The following is a 25,424-nucleotide window of genomic DNA, read 5'->3' as shown; positions in this document are numbered from 1 at the left end:
AAGAGGTGCTTAGTGAATGTCGACCTTCAGCCCGAAACCTCACAGCCTTCATTGGTAAACATCACACTGACGTATCCCACCTTTTAATACGCTCTCTTAATGGGGGCTGACCAGATTCTTTGTTTTTTAACTTGCATTAATCTTAGTGACACTGTAATACCAGCATTCCAACAGTGGATGGTAAGCCAGTGGGCTGTTTTTTATTCATTAAATATGTATTAACTGCCTGCCATGTGCCAGGCATTGTTCCTGGCCCTATTCTAAGTACTGAGATATGGCAGTGAACAAAACTTACCAAAATCCCTGCCTTTGTGCAGCTTACGTTCTAATGGAGGGTTGGGGGACAGATAATAAACGAGATAAATATGAAATGTGTATGTACATGATATGATGATAACTACTAAGGAGAAAAATGAAACAAGGGGTAGAGGGTGACAACTACAGAGGAGGGGAGGAGAGGAAAGGGAGGAGGCAGGGCATGTTCTAGGATGGTCAGGTCAGGTCATCCCCTTTATTTCTATTTTTTGTGTGTGTGAGGAATATCAGCCCTGAGCTAACATCCATGCCAGTCCTCCTCTTTTTGCTGAGGAAGACTGGCCCTGAGCTAACATCCGTGCCCATCTTCCTCCACTTTATGTGGGATGCCACCACAGTATGGCCTGACAAGCGGTGTGTTAGTGCGTGCCTGGGATCCAAACCCGGGCCGCCAGTAGCAGAGCGCAGGCACTTAACCGCTAAGCCACAGGGCCGGCCCCAGGTCATCCTCTTTAGAGAGATGACATTTGAACATATCTCTGAATGGAGTGAGGAAGAAAGCTACAAGAAGATCTGAGAGAGAATGGATCAGGCAAAAGGAACAGTAAGTGTTAAAAGCCTTAGGGTGGTTTGGCGTTTTCAAGAAAAAGGACATTGTGACTAGAAGAGTAAATGAGGAGAGGGGGGAAATGAAGTTGACCACGTAGCCGAAGTTGACGAAGTAGCCAAGGACTGAGGGATCACAGACAGTCAACACAGACAACACTTTCAGGGAGTTTTGCTATAAAGGAGAGCAGAAAAATAATCCAATAGACTGGAGAGATGTGTGGGGTGAGGTTTTGTTTCCTTTTGTTCATTAAGATGAGAGAAAATGCAGCATGTTTGTATGCTGATGGAAATGATCCAGTAGAGAAGGGAAATTTTAGAATGCAAAAGAGGGGGAGGAATTCCTGAAGCAATGAACTTGAATAGGCAAGAGGAGAGCAGTTGACCTCAGATCAGAGCACCGCCAGTTCGCTTACAGTAAGTGGGAAGGTAATTACGTGGGCACAGATGCAGGTAGGTGAGTGGATGTGGCTGGCAAGAAGAGCTTGCGGAAGGTAAGTGCTCTTTTGACTGCTTTTATCTCTGAGTGAAATAGGAAGCAAGGCATCAGCAGAGAGTACGGATGGAAGGGAGGTGTTGGAGATTTAAAGAGAAAGGATAATGTATGAAATAGGGCATGTGGATGATGTGTGATCAAATGGTCCCATGAGTCTTCACGTGCTGATTTGGATGTGGCTTTGCCCTGGACACATCCGGGCTTTTCTGCTGATCTGTCAGACCCCTAAAAGGCAGTAAGACCACAGTAACTGTGTGAAAATTAGGTAGATGTTCCCTGTGGCTTGATGTGTTCTGACTTACTATGTTTGGGGCCTGTGGCCCTTCAACTGATCTCTAAGTTCTTATTCTTCACTCTTTTTGTACCAGATAAAAGCTACTAGAAAAATGCTCCAGTCTGCAATTAAAATCTTCATCTTGAATGCCATTCATATGTGCCCAGTGTGTATTTTAAAATCTTAAAGTAGGCAACTTAAAATCACAACAGTGTTTGAAATGGTTAACACTTTTTATTATGTATTCAGGGAGATATGCTTAATTAATTGCAAACTCAAAACATTTTTTTGGTTAATAAAAGACTCTATATACACTTAGTCATGTAGAACAGACTTAGTTTGTAAAAGAAAATAATAATAATGATATAAAGGGGGCCCAGCCCCGTGGCATAGTGGTTAAGTGCACACGCTCCGCTGCTGGCGGCCCAGGTTCGGATCCCGGGCGCGCACCAACACACCTCTTGTCAGGCCATGCTGTGGTGGTGTCCCACATAAAGTGGAGGAAGATGGGCACAGATGTTAGCTCAGGGCCAGTCTTCCTCAGCAAAAAGAGGAGGATTGGCATGGATGTTAGCTCAAGGCTGATCTTCCTCACACAAAAAAAAATAAAAATAAAAATAATGATATAATGGGGTTGATTTGTTGTAGCACTTGGAAACAAGAAATAGGGTTGAGCAACATCAGAGGAAGGATTGTAGGGCAATCTTTGTTAGCTGCAGAAATTGGGGACCAAACCTGGGTAGTAATAAGAGGGAGGAACAGGTTTGAGCTGAACTTCTGGATAGCAGCATAAAGCACTGCTGTGGGGCACCACTTTGGGGAAGAGAGGAAGTAGGGTTCATGACTAGAGAGTCAGCTCAAGGGAGATCAGCAAAGCAAATGTTGTGGAAGGTGGTGAGGGAGAAGGGGCTTGGACCAAAGAAAGTGTGTCATACACTTAAATCATTCTAGTTCTTGCATGGAGAGTGAGAACTTAATAACCTGCAGCTATCTGCAGTCACCAGTGGTTAACTGGGAATAGAGCCAGAACCAGAATAGGGAGAAAAAAGTCCGATCAGTTTTCTGTGTGTATGAAAATGCTCATGGTTGGTCTGCTAATATTTCCCATAGTGTGATGCGAGTGCCACTGCTACTTGCAATGATTTTAGTTGTTTGATATGCATTATTTTTGCTTCACGAGTTATATATTTTAATGTGTACAAAAAAAATATTTTACCACATCAAATCTTATGATTTCAAAGATTGTATTGCTTTAGACAAGAGTAGAGTAAGTAATACATTTTTACAAAAAATCAACCAATTTAAAGACACATGGTAAGCAAATAATAGAATGAGTATTGTTAAGATGGCAAAAATTAAAATGACTGAAGTTTGAGAAAACTAGAACATGGCTTGAATGTTTATTTTAAGGAGAATATCATAGAAGCCTAGTAGATATTCTATTAATATAATTCTCTTTCTTTTCCTAGCTGGGCTTTGCAGATCTAAACCTGGCAGAGTTTGCTGGATCAGGAAATACCACGCGTCGCTGTTTATTAGAAGGCTATGATACCAAAAATACAAGACAGGATAACTCCATTCTTAAAGTAAGCACGTTTCAAGATTTACCTGTCAACAAGTGAGATTCTCTGCCTTTAAATAAGCCCAGGTATATAGTGTCAAGGGCAAGATGGGAATCAATACTGAGATCGTATGCTGATCACACCACTGAAATACTCGCTACCTAGCAAAAAGAACGATCCAAATCACAGAAGCCATGAAAAGTGACAGATGTTCACCTTCGTGATCCTAAGGTGTTTCTCTCTGTTGCCATGAACATTCAGGGAATAATAAACACAACCACTACAGCTTTGAAGATATGAAAATGTGTGATGTGGTTATTATAGCCAGTTCATTCTTTGCACAAGTTTAGCAGCTATAAAGAAAGAGGGGATGTGTAGTTGGGTGTGGAGGAAACGGTGAAAGAAGACAAGGAGGAAGTTAGAAAAATAACATGATATAAACTTCTGTGCACATCTTGTTGATTTTATGGTTATCTGTATATAACTAAAAAATTTTCAAAGCACTTGCATATACCTCTGTGAGATAGACAGAGTTGGATAGATGGGGATAGATTATCTCCATTTTTTTTTTTTTCTTTTTGTGAGGAAGATCATCCCTGAGCTAACATCCATGCCAATCCTCCTCTTTTTGCTGAGGAAGACCGGCCCTGAGCTAACATCCGTGCCCATCTTCCTCCACTTTATGTGGGATGCCGCCTCAGCATGGCTTGACAAGTGGTGCGTTGGTGCGCACCCGGGATCCGAAGCCGGGCCGCCAGTAGTGGAGCGTGCGCACTTAACCGCCGTGCCACGGGGCCAGCCCGATTATCTCCATTTTATAGATGAAGAAGCTGAGACTCAGAAGATTAAGTGTCTCACTAAAGTAGTCAGTGGCAGAGCTGAGACGAAAATATATATCTTCTGCCACGTGGTCAATGGTCTTTTCATGTTACCCTCCTGTCTAAGCACCAGACTCAAGATATAGACTACACTGTTCATTCTTAGACTGATCCTGAACAAGCCACTAAATTCAGTTTCTTCATATTTCTCATGTAAGAAAATGGATAATTCTTCTCTGAATTACAGTGTTTTCATTGGCAATTCAAATAACTTTTTAATTTCAGACCCCCACATTCCTTAGGGCCAGCTCATGGAGTAGTTTCCTTCTGGCTCCCATTGGTCCTTTCACACCATTTCTCCCACTTTGTCCTACAAAAACCATACTCTTTATAGATCGCACTGTTCAGCTCTCACACTTGCTCCCTTCCCAGTCTCTGTCATCTCCCAGCCACTTAGTTACCTTCTCTCTCCTACTCAGTGATGACTTAGCTCCTGGCTCACAGTTTTTCTCTCCGTCCCTTCTGTTATCATTTTTTGGTGGCTTAACCATCTGTGTGGGTGATCTATCCTTGTGGACTGTCTTCTGTATATAATCTCTCCCTCTAGCTAATCTTATATGTGCGTAAGGCCTCTCAGATCCTTAAACTCCTCATCTCAAGCAACCTTTCCCTTTTCTTCATCTCAATTCCTACTCCCATGGTCACACTCTTCACTTTATTACCACTAGAAACTTCACCACTTTACCATAGGGGAAGGAAAGAGGGAGGAGGGCGAAAGGGGTGACTGGGCACGTGTGTATGGTGATGGGTGGTAATTAGTGTTTGGGTGGTGAACATGGTATAATCTACACAGAAATTGAAATATAATGATGTACACCTGAAATTTATATAATGTTATAAACCAATGTTACCTCAATAAAAAAAATAAAATAAAAGGAACTTCACCACCTCCACAATTTCAATGTAAAATATTCCTCTCTCTTACCACTAATTCTTATGTTTCCAGTTCTCTTGGTCTGCTACTCACTTAGCTATCCTTAACCTTACCACTTTCTCACTTTCTGTCAGCCTCCACTTCCTTTAACTTCCCTCTTTCTCCAGCTTAGATTCCATGGTCCATGATTATTATACCCTTAAAAATACTCCTTGCTCCTTTGCCCCTGTCTCACTCCATTTCTCTCCCCTGGGTAATCCCCAACCCTAATCAAACTCAACTCTCCTCTCTGGGTCTGCATCCTAGCTGCCGAAGATTGCTGGAGAAGATCACAGAGCCAGCATAGCTGGCGTTACTAAAGTCATGCTCACCACCATCAGGCAATTGTGCTCTACTTCCTTTGTATGCTTCCTTTCCCAATTTCCTAGATGTTCTATCTCATACTTTTTCTCTCCTCATATCTCCACACACCACTCTTGCTCTCAGCTAATAGTCTTGCTTTATCCTTTATTGAGAAAATAGAAGCCATTAAACTCAAATTCCCCCATCTTCCCATCACAGAATTTACAATTCTTCCTGCCTCTCCAGCCCGTTATCCTTTTTGCCTCCTATTACAATGAATGAAGTGTCCCTCTTCCTGTTAGAAGTCAGTCCTTCCTCTTAGGTTCTAGAATCCAAAGCTTGCCTAAGCCAGAGCTTTGGCCATTGGATTATCCCTTCTCCTAATCATCTCTCCCTCCAGTGAACCATCCTCATGAACGTATAACGAAACAGCTCTGTATCTCCTATATTTAAAAAAAAAAAACAAAAAGCAACTTATCTTCTCCAACCACTGTCCCACTTCTCTGTTCTACTTCCCTGCACAATTTCTTAAAGGCTGTATGTGCCGTCTCTATCTCCTTGAGACATTCAGGATATTCAAGAGTGCTGTTTGAATGGAGTCAGAAACCAGATTGTAGAGTTCTTTGAAAGAAGAGATGATGAGGAAACCAGCACAGCAGGTACAGGTCATGCTTTTGATAAGTTTAGCATTTAAAGAGAAAAAGAATAGTCGTGGAGGCACTGGGGTGAAGAGATAAGAATGAAATGAGGTTATATAAGAATACATGTCAGCCATTAGGCAGAAAACATGCAGTAACATATATATATCCGGTTATTCATTAAGACTGTGAATTTTAGTATTGTGCAGTCCTGGGTTCAGATCTCAGCTCTGCCCTATGCTAGCTACCTGATCTTGAAAATATCACTTAATCACCTGGGCTTAAAGTGAAAATATCAATCGCTCATAGGAGTTGTGAAGATTAAATGAAATAATGCATATAAAACACTTAGCTTATGCCTGGCACATCATAAATTCTCAAACCATGATTATTGTTCATGTTGTTATTATTACTGTTATTATTATTATTCCCGGAAGAAAGTAATAAGATCCTATGGCTGATTCTTAAAAGGCAGCAACTAGAGAACAGCAGCATTTCAGAAATCATCAGCAAAACTTTAAATTCTGATCTAAAGCTAGAGCAAAGGCCGGAAGCATTCTGCTCTTACCAGCCACCAGCAGGCACCCCTTGAAGCATCAACATGGCAGGTTAAAGGGAAGCATTCCAGACACTTAAGCACCACAGGAACCTGGGAGGAAAGACAGATAAACTAGACCAGCTCGGCCACACCCACAGGATTGTTACCGGTGAAGCGCTTACTTTCTGTTTCCGTCTTTTCTGCTCTGACTTTTGCAGTTACAGAGTTTTGAATGTTAAAAATGATTTTTAATCTATGTCTGTATAAAGCAGCAATTTAATATTGGATATAACCCAATTCAATAATCATTTTATTTAATACTTCCTAAATAGAAAATACTGGACGAGGTGCTGTGGAGGATGCATAGACTAGCAGGACAGGGCTTCTCTCAAGACATCTTTTATAATCACAATATTTATTTTTCTTGTGTTTAGGTTTTGATCAGTATGCAGCTGATGTCTGGTGACCCATGCTTTAAAACGTAAGTTGATGCTCAATAAAGGAGCTGTTTATCTGAAAGTATAATAATGATTTATTTGTTTAAATTTTTACATTAATATTTTGTGGTGTTTACAGGCTAATACCTATTGTAAATACTTATATCTCCTTTCCTAGGAGATTGACCTGACCCTCATAGAAGTTACTATTACCTATAACCAAAAACCTTTCCACACTCTAAATGATTTAAGCTATAGGTCTTTTGTCATCTTCAGGTTTGGGGTGAAATTATACAAACTAAAATTTTTAATTTGACCTCTGTAGACTTATTCATTTCTTCAACAAATACCTGTTAAGTGGCTTACTATGTGCTAGGCCCTATTCTAGACACTAGAGAAACAGCAGTGAAAAAAGTAGACCAAGTCACTGACGTCTTGGACCTTACATTCTAAGAGGAAAATAAACAACAAAGTGACAAGTAAATATATGATATAAAGATGGTGATAAGTGCTTTGGAGAAAAATAAAGCAGGATAGGAGGGCCATGTTGGGGAGAAGTGTTGCTATTTTACAGAGAGTAGTCAGGAAAGTCTTCCCTGGTAAAAATGATTTTTGAGCAGAGACCTGAAGGAGGAGGGAAGCCAGCCATGCAGATATTTGGAGAAAGAGCATTTGAGGTAGAGGTAACAAGGACAAAAACCTTGAGGGAGGAGTGTGTTTGACATGTTCAAGTAACTGCCAGGAGACGAGTATGTCTAGACCACAGTGAATGAGGAGGAGGGTAACAGGAGAAGAAATCAGATGATAAAGAGTCTTGTAGGCCATTATAATAATAGTCTTGTAGGCCACTTATAATCTGAGTGAGATAAAAAGCTACTGGAGGGTTTAGAACAAAGGAGTGAAATTATCTGACTTATGGCTGCTAGATAGAGAATAGACAATTTGTGGGAGCAGTGAAGGCGGCAAGGGCAGAAATAGGTAGATGAGTTAGGAGGCTGTTTCAGGGTTTTGGGGCTGAGTAACTAGAAGAATGGTATTTTCCATTTATTGAAATGAGAGAGCCTACAACAGGAACAGGTTGGGAGCTTGGATGTTGGACGTGTTAGTTTTGACGTCGCTATTTAACATCCAGCCAGACGTGTAAAGAGACAGTTGGATGTATCACTACAAGTTCAGTGGGGAGGCTCAGGCTGGAGATATAAATTTGGAAATCATGACATCATCAGCATATAGATACTAGTTGAAGCCATGAGATTTGATTAAATGTCCTAGAGGGAGAGAATATAAATTAAAAAAAGGACCACACACTAAGGTGTGGAACACTCCAATGTGTTAGAGGTGGGGAGATAGGGAAGAACCAGGAAAGGAACAACCAGTGAGATAGAGCAAGGAGCCAAAGGAGAGTACTGTCCTCAAAACCAAATGAAGATGTGTTTCAAAAAGGGGGGAGTAGTCAGCTGTGCCACACACCACTGAAGTGGGTCATGGAAGAGGAGGACTGAGAACTGACCTTTTGATTCTGAAGTGTAGAGACCATTGGTGACTGACAAGTGCTTTGGTAGAATACTCTTAGACTGCAGCCTTATTGGAGTGGGTTAAAGAGAGTTTTGGAGGAGAAAAATTGAGGACATTTAGTATAAACAATTCTTATGAGGAATTTTGCTGCAAAAAAGGAACAAAAAAATGGGGTCATAAATAAAAAGGGGATATGGGGTCAAGGGCAGGTTTTTGTTTGTTCTCTTTTAAGATGGGAGGTATTACAGCATATTTGTATACTGATGTGAATGGTCCAATACAGAGAGAGAAATGTAGTCAGAAGAGAAAAGGGACAGTCGCTAGAATGGTGTCCTTGGATTGTCAAGAGAAATGGAGGTAGAGAATATGGCTACAGATGTAGACAGATGAGAAGAGTAAACATATAGAAGTTATTTTCAAATTGCTCCTGATTTCTTAGTGAAATAGGAAACAAAAGGTGTTCATTGAAGAGCAAGGATGGGAAAGATGGGGGTGGGGGGTTGAGGAAAGAGGAAAAGATGTATAAAAGTCTCCTCAGAGAGTGGGAGATTAAACTGAACGGGAAAAGGCAGTAGTAGGATTGCCTGTCGGCAATCTTGAAGACACTTAATAATTAAAAATGAAGGTTAATTAAATATTATTTAAATATCTTAGAAAAATATATTTAGAAAAGTAAAGAAAATATTAATTACTTCCTATACATGAGCTTCAAGTTTTTAATAGCCACATCCGTATAGTTCTCTACTTACATACTGTTTTATAAAGATGAAAACCTGTATTTTAATACAAATCATTAAATGATTAAACTATGTATTTCCCTATAACTTAGCCTTCCTGTGCTATCTTCTCTCAAACCATAATTTCCTGGCTATTTTCTTTATTTCCTGCTCCCTTGGGACTAAACAATTTTTGCAATGCTATTTTTGGTTTCTTAGGTAACAATATGTTTTTCTAGTGGAATCAGTTTAGGGTGAAATGAGAAAATGAGCAGCAAAACTTAGTAAAAGAAAATGAATTCATCATTCCTTCTCGTGAACTTTTTATGACTGTTCCCTTTCTGGCCCTTTCACATTTTATCACTCTACTTGTGAAATTCAAATACCGAAGAGCTCAAAAATAAATCATCTTATGTTCTGTATTATCTCAACAAATGTAATTCTGACAATCTAGAGTTTATATTTATAGAGAATGACTTTTATAATTCATTAGAATAAACAGACCTTACCTAATCCCAAGAAAGGTAAAAGTATTTCTCAGGAATCAAACCCCCAGTACAGTCACGTGTCACTTAACAACGGGGATATGTTCTGAGAAATGCGTTGGTAGGTGATTTCTTCGTTGTGTGAACATCATAGAGTGTACTTACACAAACCTAGATGGTGTAGCCTACTACACACCTAAGCTATATGGTACTAATCTTATGGGACCACCCTCATACATGTGATCCATCAGTGACCAAAACGTTGTTATGTGGCACATGACTGTATTTGTTTTCTCTTTTCTTTGAACGTCTGAAATTGTGCAGCTGTTAGTGGAAAAAGGGCAACTCTAACACATTCATGCACTTGCACATACTGAGTATGAATTGAATAGAAAAATATTTGAACTACTGATGTAAAAAGTAGGGGCCAGCCCGGTGGTGTAGCGGTTAAGTTAGCACATCCTGCTTCAGCAGCCGGGGGCTCGCCGATTCGGATCCTGGATGTGGACCTGCTCACCGCTCATCAAGACGTGCTGAGGAGGCGTCCCACATAGAAGAGCTACAACTCTACAACTCTGTACTGGGGCTTTGGGGAGAAAAAAGAAAAAGAGGAAGATTGGCAACAGATGTTAGCACATGGCCAATCTTCCTGAAAAAAAATAATAAATTATTTTTATCGTTATATTTCAATATATATTAAATATGTATAATCACAATACTTTAGAGCTGAAAAGAATGTTGGAAGTTGTCTAGTCGGTGATTTTTTTTTCAGAATATTTAGCCACAAAATCTTTTGCTCAAATGTATTATGAATCCCAGTATGTAACATCTTTCTATTGAGGGGTGAAAAGATATATTACCCTACTACCTACTGAAGTCCCTACGGAGCTTCATGAAGACAGTCTAAAAAGTCTTGGTATAATCCAAGTTCTCATTTTACAGATGAGGAAACTAAGGCACAGAGCAATTGAGTGACTTGACTGAGTATTTGTCTGTGAGATGTAGATGTAAACAACTGCTAGACAGGTTCATTCTGCTAGTCTCTCTGCTTTTGTCTGAATTTTCCACAATATAAAGTTTTTAAAAGCCTACTAGGGAAACTAACAAGAGTAAAGCAGATCCTTAGCATTCTCAGATTTAAATTCTAGTTTTGATATTTTATGAGCAGAAGATCTGTGGCATAGATTATATAATTTTTATGAAACACAAATTTTATACTATGAGGCCAGTATTTATGAAGAAGACAGCTGGTAAGTCAGCCTCTAACCACCTGCCCTGAACTCCATTTTGTACTTCTCTACAACTCATCAGATATCCACCAACTCTTGTAAAAGAATGAAAAAGACTCTAAAAGAAAGCCAACCACTAGTGCTGATGAAGAAAAAGGATATTTTGAGAGAGAAATTGTATACTCTACTGGCATTTGATAATTTGGTGGTAACACAGATCAAGGGATGATGTAACACTCTTGAATTGCTAGGGCTCTAAAGCGTTCATGTTCTAGAAGGAAGGAAATTACCATTTGTCAGAATGATTTAATGAATATTACTGTCTCCCAGTTTAATTCTTGAAACAACTCTGTAAGTATTATCCGTATTTTTAAGTGAGGACATTGAGGCTCAGATGTTAAGGAACTAATTTGTCCAGGGTCCCAGGATTCATTCATTCATTCAGTACCTGTGCATTGATTGCCTACCGTGTGCTAACATTTATCAGGCTAAATAAGACTGGCCCCTGCTCCAAAGGATTCACTGTTTATGTGGGAGACGGACACACAACATATGATGTTATGGAGGCCTAGAGGCTAGAGTCCCTAACTACTTTTCCTTGAAAGCCAGGAAAGTCTTCACTGAGCAGGTGACACTGAGCTAATTTTTAAAGGACGGATAGAAGATTACTAAGCAGAGGAGGTGAGTAGAGACATTCCAGGAAGAGAAAACAACTTGCACAAGTTTATGGCATTGTTACAGGGCATGAAATGTTTATGGAATACCAGGTAGTAGTATTGTCATTTTAGGAGGTCATTTTTCACATACTCTTAACATTGCCGTGAAATTAAAATAAAATAATCCCATCTGTTTCTTTCTGTAATTGAGCTATAGTAAACAATTTCTGATAAGGGATAGTAAAACATTTTCAGAACAAAAGGGGTAATAGAATAAAAACTAGCACATGATAGGCACTCTGTGATTATTTATTCAACACGACTGAGTTGTCTAGGGAGACTTGGGAGAGCTGGTGAGGCCCAACTAAGATTTTAGATTCTAAATTTGCCTTAATATCAATCCCCTGATTGATGAATTTTCCTCATAATGCATAGTTGCCCCAGTATTAGAGCAGTTATTTAGTGTAAATGGCTGAAATTATCAAAGATTGGGGTTCTTCGGTTTTTTTTTTTTAATATAATTTTATTTATTTACTTTTTCCCCCAAAGCCCCAGTAGATAGTTGTATCTCATAGCTGCACATCCTTCTAGTTGCTGTATGTGGGATGCGGCCTCAGCATGGCCGGAGAAGTGGTGCGTCGGTGCATGCCCAGGATCCGAACCCTGGCCGCCAGCAGCGGAGTGCATGCACTTAACCACTAAGCCACGGGACCGGCCCCAGGTTTTTGAAACTGCAGAACAAGGGGTGCCTAGTTGAAGGTATTGCTAACAGCGTTGTGGCTGTGAAGTCAGGCTGGGCAGGAAAGAGTAGAGCCAGAGGGAGACTGATAGAAAGGGAAGAGGCACAGGGTGGATGTTCTGAAGGGTTGGAAAACACGTTTAAGAGGTAGAGGGCTGGAGAAACTGTAATCAGGCTACCTGTGAAAGGAAAAACAAAGGAACTGGCATGAAAAAGATAAGAATTTATAGACAGGCGTGAGTCACCATCAATGATTAATGGTTGTGACTGTAGACTCCATTCTTTGTAAGTGTATTTCTTTTACATATTAGTTTTTCTTATAGACTATTGAATGCAGGGGTTTTTTTCACCAAGCTGTTTTAACATTATTTTAAAATATAGCTTTTGGGGTCAGCCCCGTGGCTTAGCGGTTAAGTGCGCGCAGTCTGATGCTGGCGACCCGGGTTCAGATCCCGGGCGCGCGCCGACGCACCACTTCTCCGACCATGCTAAGGCCGTGTCCCACATACAGCAACTAGAAGGATGTGCAGCTATGACATACAACTATCTCCTGGGGCTTTGGGGGAAAATAAATAAATAAATAAAATCTTTAAAAAAATATATATATATATATAGCTTTTGGTGGGGGCCGGCCCCGTGGCTTAGCGGTTAAGTGCGCACACTCCGCTACCGGTGGCCCGGGTTCGGATCCCGGGGTGCGCACCGATGCACCGCTTCTCCAGCCGTGCTGAGACGGCATCCCACATACAGCAACTAAAAGGATGTGCAACTATGACGTACACAACCAATCTATAACAGTATTTCAAACTTTCAGATTCATCTATACATCAAGTTCTGATCGTTAAAAATGTTTATTTACAGGCCTCCTTCTACATCAATGTCTATACCGATTGCTGGTGAATCTGAATTTCTGGAAGAGGATAGAAAAGGTGGAGAGACTCTCAAAATCCATCTTGGAATAGCAGGTATAGATGTGTATCTTACTGGTTTTTTAATTTGTGCAAGACAGTCCTTTTTGATATCCTAAAAGATTATTCCCAAATTCCTTCTCAGATTTAAAATTCTATGGATATATGATTTGAAATGGGCCAATAAGTATCAGCAGAGTTTTATTTATGCAATTTTTGGTTAAGCCAATGCTTCATTTTGTCTAAAGTGTTATGCTCTGACAGATTAAAAGCTAAAAGCAGTGACACCCCCCCACCATCGGATGCTTCTACTCTCCACAGATACAGCAGGATACCACAGGATTTTTCCAATTCCACATGCCCAGCTTCTGCCAGTCATCTCTCAGGTGTGGCTTCTCTTCCGTGAATCACTGTCCCTCTGTCAGTGATTCCCAAACATTGACGTACATCAGAATCCCCTGCTGGGCCTGTTAAACCATAGATTGCTGACATGGCAGCCGGAGTTTGGGATCCGGTAGGTCTGGGTTGGGGCCAGAAAACTGCATTACCAAGTTCCCGGGTGATGCTGATGCTGCTGGGCTGCAGGCCTCACCTTGAGAGCCACTTCTCCAGGCACACTCCCAGCAACAGTCAGAATCTGCTCCAGCAGGGTGAAGAAAATGTCAAGTTGGCCGGAGAAAAGGGACTTAGGGACTTAGGAGCTTCCTTTTCTCTCCCGTTATGTGAGCAGGGTTATTATTTGAAAGAATGAAAAGAAAAGTATAGTGACACAGTTAACATTTTTACCACCTTTTCAGATATGCAAAGATAAGGTTTCTTATAGATAATGAGGACACCAAAATTTCAGATTTAGGATTGGTGAATGCTCTGTGTACTTTCAACCATTCCGTTCGCTCCTTCTCTTCAGTATATACATATTCTGAATTCTGTCTCATGTTGAAAAAAGACAAAAACTCATTAGCCATACATCCTTCTCTAGCTACTTTTCTTCCGTCTTCTCACACCCTCCTTTCCCCTCCCTCTTTCTCTCACACTTTTTATAGCCAAACTTCTAGAAAGAATATACTGCCCATTTATTCCTAAACACACGTGCAGTCTGGCTTCTACCTTCTACCCTCTCTTGATGTTGTCTCCAGTAACATGATTGTCAAATCCTGTGGGCCTTTTTTCTGCTTTCATTTGTCTTGGCCATTTATTCTTTCTTGAAGCTTTCTCTTCCCTTGGCTCCCACCTCTGTGACCTTTCCTTTTCTAGCTTCTTGAAGGATTCTTCATCTTCTTCCGCCTTCCTCTTAAATATTGATGTTCTGCAGGGTGTGGTTCCCTCTACTCACTCTCCCTGGTCAATGTCGTTTATACCCTTGCATTTAACTATCACATAAATGTAAATGTGATCATGTCAATATGAGTTAAATACTTTTCATTTACAAATTTCTGTTTCCTCCCGACCTCCCTCCTGAACTCCAGGTACGTGTTTCCAAATGCTTTGGGGAAAGATCCACGTCATGTCACATGTTATACTGAAATCCATCTGTTTATCTTTCTCCTCAGCTAGACTCTTAAGTTCTTCATGCTCAGGTCTTACCTGTCTGTATCTCCAGCATAATGCCAGGGACACCGTAAAAATTCAGTGATTAGTGAATGGATCTCCTGGGTTGTCTCAAATTCTACATATCCAAGACAAGTCTTCCTAAGTCTTCCTCTTGTATTTTCTGTCCGTTATCCTGACACACACTTCTGCCTAGTAATTCAGTCCTGTCATTTGTGCCCACTAAACATCTCTCACTGTCAGCTGGATTATTATGAAAACCTTCAGTCCTTTACCCCCTGTTCATCCTGTTGCCAAAGTGATCTTCCCAAAATGTAGGTCTGGTCATGTCACACCCTTGCTTAAAGCCATTGGGTTATTCCCTTCTTTAAACTCAGAGGAGAAAGTCCTTTATTAGCAGGCATCTGCTTATCTCTTTTGCCTTCAGTCATCTACATGGCAACCCACCCTGTGTGCCAACTGGACCAAACTATTTGCTTTTCTACAAACGAAGCATGCTGTTCCCTATACTTTTCCCCACCTCATCGAGCTGAGGAATTCCTGTATGTTGTTAAAGACCTGGAGTTAACCTCCTCTCTGAGGTCTCCCCCTGGTACCAGGCAGTGCTTGATGCACTTGTCCTTTGGAGCTTGTGGTAGTTTCTTTTTGGTGCTTGTATTTTAGTACTTGCCACATTGTATTATAACTGCTGCCTCTAAACTCTGAGTGTATATTTTGCCTTATTTGTTTTGTACCCCTATATCTTATATAGTATTGGGCACCTGACTCAGTAAGAGCTTAACAAATATTTATTGAATGAATAAATTTTGAAAACCAATAGATAAATGGATGAATTAAGATTTGAGGGGGCCCAGCCCCGTGGCACGTTAGTTGGGTCTGGCACACTCTGCTTCGGCGGCCCAGGTTTGTGGGTTCGGATCCCAGGTGCAGACCTACACCATTCGTCAAGCCATGCTGTGGCAGTGTCCCACATACAAGGTGGAGGAAGATTGGCACAGATGTTAGTTCACGGCTAATCTTCCTCAGGCAATAAAAGAGGAAGATTGGCAACAGATGTTAGCTCAGAGTGACTCTTCTTCACAAAAAAACAAAAAAAAGATCTGAGCCAACCCTAGGAGTAAAGGGTTAGTCCTATATATTCTTGATATGAACCAACTCTTTGACTTCAGATTTTGTTGTAGCTAACCTTTGGGTTTAGGGCTGCTGTAAAGCAGGACTAGGGATGCTAGTTTGGATTTGTATCTTACAGTCTGTCCGGAAATGAGAAACCTTTGCACAAGGGCCAGGTCGCTCCAGTAGCTTACTTGTTTGACAGCATTTGTTGATCCAACTGCGTTCAATATCATTTATAGAACTGCTGCTATAATTGCCTGTGTTACTCAATTGGTTTTCTTCTGACCGTAAGTGAAAAACAGTTCTAGTTTCCAAATATTTCACTCTAATGAAAATGGTCACAGTCTATATTCTGTGGAAGAAGCCTGGTTCTGGAAATACGTAATTGGCATCTGAAATATGCACATTATCAAGGAAGTATTAGAAATGGCTTTGACACTCCTTTTTTTGTACATTTACTTTGAAACTGAATACTATAATCAATTTCTTAAGAACTTTTATTCTCAGCGCTACATTCCATGTGGTGTTGATTTTAAACCACAGACATTTGCCCAAATTGTAACCTAGCACTAGCAACGCTAATGTTAAAGTAACAAAGTGCTCTTTAGTTTACTGCTGTGATGGATTTTTGAGAGCAAGATTTCCTCAAAAACCACACAAAAACCTGGCAATTTTGTGAAAATTTATAAAAATACATCTGACTCATTTTTATTAGAGAAATACTGAAATAGTTTTATTTAAGATAGAGTCCTGTTAAATATTATGAAAAATACTATAGTTCTTCAGTAAACTAAGGTATTGAAGTTCTTTGTATTTCCTGCAATACTGTTGTTTACATTGTACTGATTTAAAGGGATCTCTTTCACTTTGTAACTTATTTTTGTTGATAATGAACTTGGCAGTTTATAAAATCCACAGATTAGAATACAAATTGACCATTGACTTGTTGGCAGTAATAGTAACATTATCTTATGACACATTGCAGATATTTCAGCAAAGAGTGCCTCTGTTCCAGATGAACTTGGAGCCTGTGGACATTCTAGAACATCAAGCTATGCAAGCCAGCAGTCAAAAGTATCAGGTAGAGGCTAAAAGCGAAGTTGGATTCCTTAGACATTTATTGCTCTATAGGGACTTGAAATTGCTATGGTGTGTGAGAAGAATGTTTGATTGCGGTGTGTGTGATGTTAGTATTATATCCAAATGATTTTCTCTGACAGGGTATAGCACATGCCACTCCCGGTCATCTAGCTTCTCTGAGCTCTGCCACAGGAGAAATACCTCAGTGGGAAGTACATCAACAGGAATTGAAAGTATTCTGGAGCCATGCGATGAGATTGAACAAAAAATAGCTGAACCAACTCTTGATACAGCTGATAAAGAGGATACAGCTTCAGAAATACTCAGCAGGTATGCTTTTGGTGTCAGTTTAAATGGGAAAAAAGAAAAAAAACCTTTGTTTTCATAACATAATAAAAAGGAGGGAAAAAAATGTTAATTATTTTCAAAGATGCCCCATGAAACAAGATTCTGTAGAATCTCAGCTGAAGCGAGTTGATGACACCAGAGTGGATGCCGATGACATTGTGGAGAAAATATTACAAAGTCAAGACTTCAGCCTAGATTCCAGTGCAGAAGGTGCGTAGATAACCATTAAGTATACACAGATGTATGTAATCCAGGTTTGTGAAATCCACATGGTCAGCAGTAAAGAGGCAGTACATGACACGGACTGTTGCACATTTGTAAATAAATCTCATGCTGATAAAAATCTGAAGATAACTTTGTAGCTCGTCCATTTCTAAGAAAGGATATTAAATTTGGAAAAGAATGAACTTTAGTTTGAAAAGATAAATTTTAAAGGAAGCTTTTATTGTATTTTTAAATTATGCATCAATGTCTACCATGTTTATATACCTTATGATAGAGATCTACATCTGCTTTGTCATAACTGGACATGAGTACTTCAAGTCACTATTGTAATTTGGAGGGTTGGGTGGTGATCTTGAAATGATAGTGAATACCAGAATCCTTCACTCCCTCCTTAGCGTTTTTACTGAAACTGAAAATTTACATGCCACCAATTTGAAAGGTATAATTATTCATGCTGGTGTGAATAGAGAGCAGTTAACAATGACTTAGCTTCATTATCTAACTGGTTGTAAAGAGAAATAATTAAACCTTACTTGTGGAAATTTGTAGGAAGAGCTGTCTTCTTTACTCAGTTTTTAGAAAAATAGCTTTAGGAAAGTTGATGACAAATAACCATTAGGATATCTTTTAAACTGCCTGTTTCAAAACGTGTGTAGCTTTTTTTAAAAGTTTTTTATTTCTTTAATAAATGTGAAATGTAAAATATGAATTTATTAAAATATGAATATTATTTGACAATAATGTAATAATTATACCTATAATAAATATTTTAAATGTGTTTTGCAGAAGAAGGACTGAGGCTATTTGTGGGTCCTGGGGGACGTACAACCTTTGGCAGTCATCATCTTCCAAATAGGTATGTAGTCCACAAAGGATCTTGCTAAAATAAAGAACAGACTGACTTTTTAAGTATTCATGAATAGAAGATCGAGGGTACAAAGTTTGTGTTAGACTGAGGCTAGAAAACACAGGTATTAGTAGTTCCATGAGAAGAATTATAGTTCTTAGTGTGACTCTTAGTTTTCCTTATTCTGAGTATGTTTGAAATTATATTTTATAAGTTTATTTGTTGATTTCCTTTGATATATTTTTAGAATATGTTAACAGGACCAGTAGAGCATTGGGCAAGATGCAGTATAAAAAGGACATTTAGAAAAGTGTTCTTAGTCTGATATTTTAGAAAGAGCAAAGCAAAATTACATTTTCAGTCAGTGGTCTTCTCTGTTATGAGCACTTAGCAACATACACTGATATTAACCTGTCTTGTACTCTCCTTTTCTCCACGGGTTTTTAGCAGTTCAGTTATGATGTACCTTGATGTGATTTTCTTTATGTTTTTTCCTGCTTGGGGTTCTTTGAGCTTCTTGGATCTGTGGGTTTACAGTTTTCATCAAATTTGGAAATTCTCCAGCCATTATTTTCCCGCCACTTCTGATATCCTGACCTACAGACTCTAGCCCTCAGCATCCCTGAGCTCTGACCTCTGACCCCTCCACTTAGAGACACCACCTAGCTGTGTTTGGGTTCTGCCTCCCTATGCTGCAGGCTGGGAGGATCCTGAAGGAAACAGCTTCCGGTAGCAAGCTAGGGCAGTTGTCTAGCTTTCTTCAACAATTTCCCTTCTCTCAGGTCCAGTTCTGTGCTGCCCTTGTCCAGTGTGTGAAACTGTCATTTCATATGTTCTATCCAGTTTTCTAGTTATTTAGAGCAGGAAGGAAAGTCTGATTCATGTTAACTCCACTATTGCCAGAAGCAGAACCATTTTAGGGCATCTAAAAGCCGGTGTGCGATGGTGCTAACCAAGGTTCCTTCGAATTCTGATTATCTGTAGCTATGAATAGGTGTTACTGGCGTCCTGTTGAGGATTTTCCTGTTTATTCTTTAGAATGAATCTATAAGAAAAGGAGTCTCTGAGCAATCAACTAAGTCCAACTCAGTCCATGATGGACTAGTAACCACTACTTTACTTCCATTTTTTAGAATTTCCTCTTAAAGTTCCATTAAGAGCAGAGACAAGTCATGATGATTGCTTCTGGTCTTACTGATCTCTGGCGTATTCAGAGTGAAATGCCAGCTAGTAGCCCCCGACATCTTAGACAGGTGAGGAGATGGGTACCTGGTGATAACTTCCATGCAACCACTTCACCTCTCCTCCCAATCACTCAGGAGGGGTCAAGGAAAAGGTAGAATGATCTTCATCCAAAAATAAATCCAACTGCCATCAAAAAACTGATTTTTTTTACAGGCTTGTAGAAAACCTTTATCTTCCCAGACCAAGAAACAATAGAGGGAACATGTGTGTTCATTCTGTTATAACGTAAGGCCATTGATGATGCCGTTACTTAATATAAATATCTCTAGTACTTTATTCACAAAGCTTGCAAATTTTAAGGCTTTAAGTATTCTCCATATTTCATTAATAGAGGTCAGTTAGTACCTGGCATATTAGGGCAAAGACTAAGCTGCTATAACAAAGAGACCAAAAAATACAGTGGCCAGGCCAATGGGACAGCTTAGCCCCCAGAAGTAATTCATTGACCCAGGTACCCTCCATTTTGTCCTTCACCATCCTCCCTACCTGTGTTGTCAAAATTGGATTGCTCCCAGTCCAAGGCAAGGAATTCCCTTTAAGCAAGTGAGGCAGAAGTTGTTGGTGTCCATTCACATTCCCTGAGGGAAAACTTAGTCGTGTGGCCACACTTATCTACGAAGGAGTTTAGGAAATGTGGTCTCTAGCCAAGCAGCCTGTACCCAGCTAAAACTGTGAAGAAGGGGAGAGTAGATTTGGGGGGACAACCAGCAGTCTGCCAGACCAAGCTAGTGAAGAAATATACCCCTTTTCAAGATCGTTTTCCCTTTAAATCTACATTATGCAGGTATAATTTACATTACTGACTGCATGTAAAGACATTTGCATATTGATTAAAAGAATTCTTGCACTTTCTAGGAAAGTACATTAAGACACCATGCTACTAATGCAACTAAAAACTATCATGCATTATCAGTGCAAGACCTGAACTGCCAGAGTCATTATCTGCTCTCAGATGAGACTGGTTTAGGATTTATATATAAACATGCTTGCCAGTATGTTGATAGGGTAAGAATTTGGAAACATTCCTAGATTATTGTCAGAATAAGTATGAGAGGATCAGGGGCTAGACTAATCCAATGTATTAATCATAAACATTTAATATTTCAAATATTTTCATCTGTGATATCTTTAAACCTTGTGAAATCCAATCTAGTAGAAAATGCCTAATGCCCTATCTCTTTGGGGGCAAGGTTAACTAGAACAATTTCAAACATTACAGCTCAAAATTCTGAAATTTTTTTTTCCCCCTACTATTTTAGGGTGGGGTCTGGAGCTTACGAACAAGTTGTGATCAAACGCTAGAAGTCAAGCTGGTGAACTGAAGCCTCCCTGTGGGTTTAAGATGTGGGCAATTGAGCAATCAAGGCACTTTATTCAAGTACTTATGAGAAAATGAACCTATTAAAAAATGAAGTACGTTCTTCTATCAAGAGGAAAACCAACACTGATTTTGTCTCTGAAAGTGCCCACCACTGTCGGAATGGTAGCATCAAGGCAATGTGCCACGTGTTTACGGGTACACGGCTTGTGTAGTTGCTGCACAGGGTAACAAAAGCCTGCTTTTTCTTTCAAAACATCCTGGTGGGGAAAATAGGTCTGTACATCTGAGTCTAGTTTTAATGTTGAAGTGTAAAACCTATGATAGAAGTGCTCAACAGATTTGGGCTCTAATTATTTAATTTTATGTTTGAGAGATAATAAGTGAAAATAATTTAAACCCTGTAAATTCTGTCAAGATAGTTATAATTCCTGTGAAGGGAACCTTCCATATTATTCTGCTTAAAGTATTGTAGTAAGTTTATTAACTCTTTTTGATGTAATAACTGATATAAAGTGTGGGTGTTCATGCTTTGGGAAAATGTTATACTACAATTTAAACGTATAAAATGCTTAATAATTCTAAATGTAAAAGTCATAAGTCAAATAACAAGTGTGTTTAAGTCGGATATACATGAATGGGTATAATGCCATTATTATGCAGTATGTATTGCAGGACTCCCACTAGACTATATAAGAGATTCAAGTTAAGTTTAGGGGCCAGCCTGGTGGCGTAGTGGTTAAGTTTGCTTGCTCCGCTTCAGTGGCCCAGGGTTCGCAGGTTCGGATCCCGGGCACGGACCAACGCACTGCTTGTCAAGCCATGCTGTGGCAGCATCCCATATACAAAATAGAGGAAGATGGGCACGGATCTTAGCCCAGGGCCAATCTTCCTCAGCAAAAAGAGGAAGGATTGGCATCAGATGTTAGCTCGGGGCTAATCTTCCTCACAAAAAAAAAAAAAAAAGATAAGTTTAATAATCAGTATATTAGGCTACCATAAGGCACCCTAACATAAGAGCTGTTTTAACTAACTGAATAATATCTGCCGGTTTCAGAGTCAAAATTTAGAGCAACAGGAGGAAAACTGTGATACGAGTAGAAACAGAGCAGTCTTTTCTCTGTAAGTTCAGACTTACCTGAAACTGAAAATTATTCCAAGGAGGTAGTGGATAAAAGATGAGACATCTACTTGACGTCACTGACATGGACCTGTGGTTTTCTGTTTTAGCCCCCCATGATTAGATACTCTCTTTCCTTTTTTACTATATCAGAAGCTCGTTGTTTTGAGGTGAGAATAGAATATAACATGCATCGAATAGAGCTTTAAAATAATATCTGATCTGGATCCAGTTTAACAGCACAGCAGATAAATCTTAGGAGTTTTTCTGGTCTTATGTCATAGTTTCTGTGTGGAAAGATCTCAGTTTTCTTGGAATCACTCAGTCCCTGAAGAAAAATGTAGATTCTATAGAACCAGTAATTCCCAGTCCTTACTTTCAAAACCATGTCCGAGAAACGTAATGTGTTAGGATAGAATTACTTTGGTCTAGGTATTTTCATGTTGGCAACATAAGGGAAAAAATGTATTATTTTTAAGAAAATATTATTTTAATATCCAAATTTAGAGATATGTAAAAATTTGAATAGTTAATGTTAGGGCTTTTGTTTTTTTAATATTTTAAGGATTGGGTATTCCAAATTTATCCAATACTACTGTGCAACAAATAGATTCTGAGATTTTTAAAGAGATGACACTCTATTTTAGAATATTTTGAATGTTGAGAGATAGGGTTTTCTGAGTAATTAGGTATACTGTATTTAAGATTTGTTTTGAAGAAAATAAAATTGACCTGAACATTTTATTCTAACCAAGGAAAATGTTATCTTAAGTGGTAAAGACTTGCTGTCTGACTAAACAAGTGAAGTGATCTATTCATTATATCTTATGGGAGAAAAAAATCAAAGTTTTTAATAGAGATATGAAGATATTGTTTAGAGAGATATTTATTATGACATGTTTTAAAAACTTATTTTTCTATTTTCGAAATATTATTTCTAGGCTATATTTTTTATTGACGCTCTGCAAATGATTTTGCAGTTTTGAAAATGATAATAGAAATAGATTGTAAGCGAGGTTCAGTGAGGACATTCTCCAGATGTGACAGAGGTGCTGTAATCCGGGCACTGCCTTGTCTTACTCATCCTTTGCTGCTCCTGGCCCAATAATGTATACAAGACTAGCTCTCAGTATTTAAAATGATATAGAATTATTATTTAAAGACAAAATGTGGAGAGATTTTGAAAAGCATAAAAATCTTGCCTTTATAATTTCAGCAGCCACCAGATACATCTTGATTTATGTAGTATTAAATATAACAAACATTTTAATAAGTAGAAACATTGATTAGGAAGAAAAAAGATGGCAATGTCCTCTGTAGTCAGTGAAAGTCTGGATTCATTTTACCCTATTTTGTTTTCCATCAGCATACTTTGCAACCAAATTTCATTATAGTCCTTGAAAATGTTTATTAAAGATTGCCTGTCTGCCTTACTTTCTAGTTTTTCTTTTTTTAAAGCATGTGCTGTTAATATCTTAACCATGTAGCTATTGAAAAAAATCTGCTTATTAAATATCAAGTCCACTTGTGGTTTCATTTTGAGTTTAGAAATTCAAATTTGCAAAATTAGATCTCAGTAAATTGATTTTTAAATATTTAAGTCAAATTTCAAATTACCCAGTCTTGGAGAATTTGTAGATGGATAACATTTTCTTTCGCTAATCCTATGCTAGAGAAAAAGATTAATGGTATTTTAAAGCTATATATTTGTGATCAGATAAGGAAGAACCTTAAATACCTTGTTTGAGGGAAATACCGAGGCTGGTCACGAGCCCACTTCCTGTGACTTGTGCTGCTGACTGAAACCAGTGAGGAAGTGAAGGGTGCAAAGGGCAGCGAAGGCCCCCGGCTGTCAGTTTACACTTCGATCGATGGTTGACTCTCTTTTGTGTGATGTTGAAGTCTTCTGTATACAAACAACTAATGTGGATTAGTACTTACAATCTGAGAAAGTCTCAACTAAGAATCCTAAAGTGCACCATCCCATTCCAGCAAAATGCTATCGGAGTAATGATATCCAAAGTAGATGCTTCTGTATGTGCTTTTTCTTTTTGCATGAAAACTGTGAGCCACAGAGGTCTCCCACTTAGCCCATTTGTTGCAAAAGGAAAAAAAATCTCCTACTAGCCTCCAGTCAAAACATATTCAGATAGCAATGAGTTTTAATAAATTAAAACATCCAGAAGTAATTTTAGACTTTAGAGATTTCCATGCTAATAGACCACTTTGCAAGCTCAAGCTGACAGTGTTATTAAATACTTCATTGAAGTACTCGGAAGTGTCAGGATTCCAGTATACATACTAATGCTCTGAAAGAGACTGGGCTCGTATGGTGGGTTGCATTATATTTTATCAGGTCTTTAACTAGGGCAACTCAGAAGTTATACTTGGTCAGTTCTCCCAGATGGTACGTCATGTGAATATAATCAAGTACTATAGTTGAAATCGTGTTATGCCACTACTCATGTGTGGGCTTAGGTACTATGCATGATTTTAGTAGCTGAGATGTTAAAGAATATGAAGTCTAAAACTATAAAGGATGAAATATGCCTATATTAACCCTGTTTTAAGACTGCTCTGGAAATAAAGTCCTTATTATTCCCTTATATATGTGACTTTGCATAAGATAATATATACACAGTATATTTTAAATGGTTGTGTGAGTGGTCTCTAGCTACTCCCTCTATGACAAACCTGGCAACATTTTTAATTTACACGGACAACATACTCTGCATTTACAAATGCTTATTTGCATCTTATGGATATAGCAAAGAAAATTCTATTGCTGAGATTCATTGACCAAATCTCATGCAGAGGAAGGCATGTAGGGTATATTCAGTTTGATTGTTTTTTGGAAATTCATCTGATTTGGGGGATCACCTTCCTCTGATGCATTTATTTGATCCTCTGGAAGTGGATACACTTGTAGGTAATCATGTAGATGTTTAAGAAAAAATGTTTACTGAAGTGATTCCATTAGTATTCTGTGCTGATACTTGGAGAATGACCTTCATATTTATATATTTCTTTGTTTTAACTGTACACTATAAATCCAGGAAATGTTTCCTTTTTTTTTTTTTTTTACAAAAACTAATTTTTTATTGTAAAGTATTTGTAATAATGTAAAGGTGAATCTTATACATGTTCAATAAAAATTATCTTAAAGTTTAGAATGTTGTTTATACTCTAAAATTTTAGTTAAGATTATGTCAGGGGCTGGCCTAGTGGCACAGTGGTTAAGTTCACGTGCTCTGCTTTGGCAGCCTGTGGTCCACAGGTTCAGATCCCAGGTGCAGATCCCAGGTGCAGACAGACCTATGCACTGCTTATCAAGTCATGCTGTGACAGGCATCCCACATATAAAGTAGAGGAAGATGGGCACGGATGTTAGCCCAGGGCCAATCTTCCTCAGCAAAAAGAGGAAGATAGCTC

The 25,424-nt window shown here is 38.9% G+C and overlaps 1 protein-coding gene across 2 annotated transcripts in view; it reads left to right on the top strand.

Annotated features, from left to right (window-relative positions):
- EEIG2 (EEIG family member 2) overlaps window positions 1-25,159 on the top strand; it is a 67,081-nt gene extending 41,922 nt beyond the window's left edge. Inside the window, exons 4-11 of one of the 2 annotated variants that reach the window (XM_004420749.3) lie at window positions 3,101-3,217; window positions 6,898-6,944; window positions 13,102-13,205; window positions 16,795-16,890; window positions 17,030-17,219; window positions 17,320-17,447; window positions 18,249-18,318; window positions 20,814-25,159. In XM_004420749.3, the coding sequence (XP_004420806.1) occupies window positions 3,101-3,217; window positions 6,898-6,944; window positions 13,102-13,205; window positions 16,795-16,890; window positions 17,030-17,219; window positions 17,320-17,447; window positions 18,249-18,318; window positions 20,814-20,856 (795 nt within the window). In that variant the 3' untranslated portion in view covers window positions 20,857-25,159. The remainder of the gene's footprint in view (window positions 1-3,100; window positions 3,218-6,897; window positions 6,945-13,101; window positions 13,206-16,794; window positions 16,891-17,029; window positions 17,220-17,319; window positions 17,448-18,248; window positions 18,319-20,813) is intronic. The other variant, XM_087446376.1, reaches the window with a different exon arrangement.
- Window positions 25,160-25,424: the final 265 nt, after the last annotated feature.

Source organism: Ceratotherium simum, chromosome 2 (genome assembly GCF_057802395.1).
Source record: "Ceratotherium simum simum isolate JZ-2026a chromosome 2, ASM5780239v1, whole genome shotgun sequence".
NCBI lineage: Eukaryota > Metazoa > Chordata > Mammalia > Perissodactyla > Rhinocerotidae > Ceratotherium > Ceratotherium simum.
This window is presented reverse-complemented; position numbering and strand designations above follow the sequence as displayed.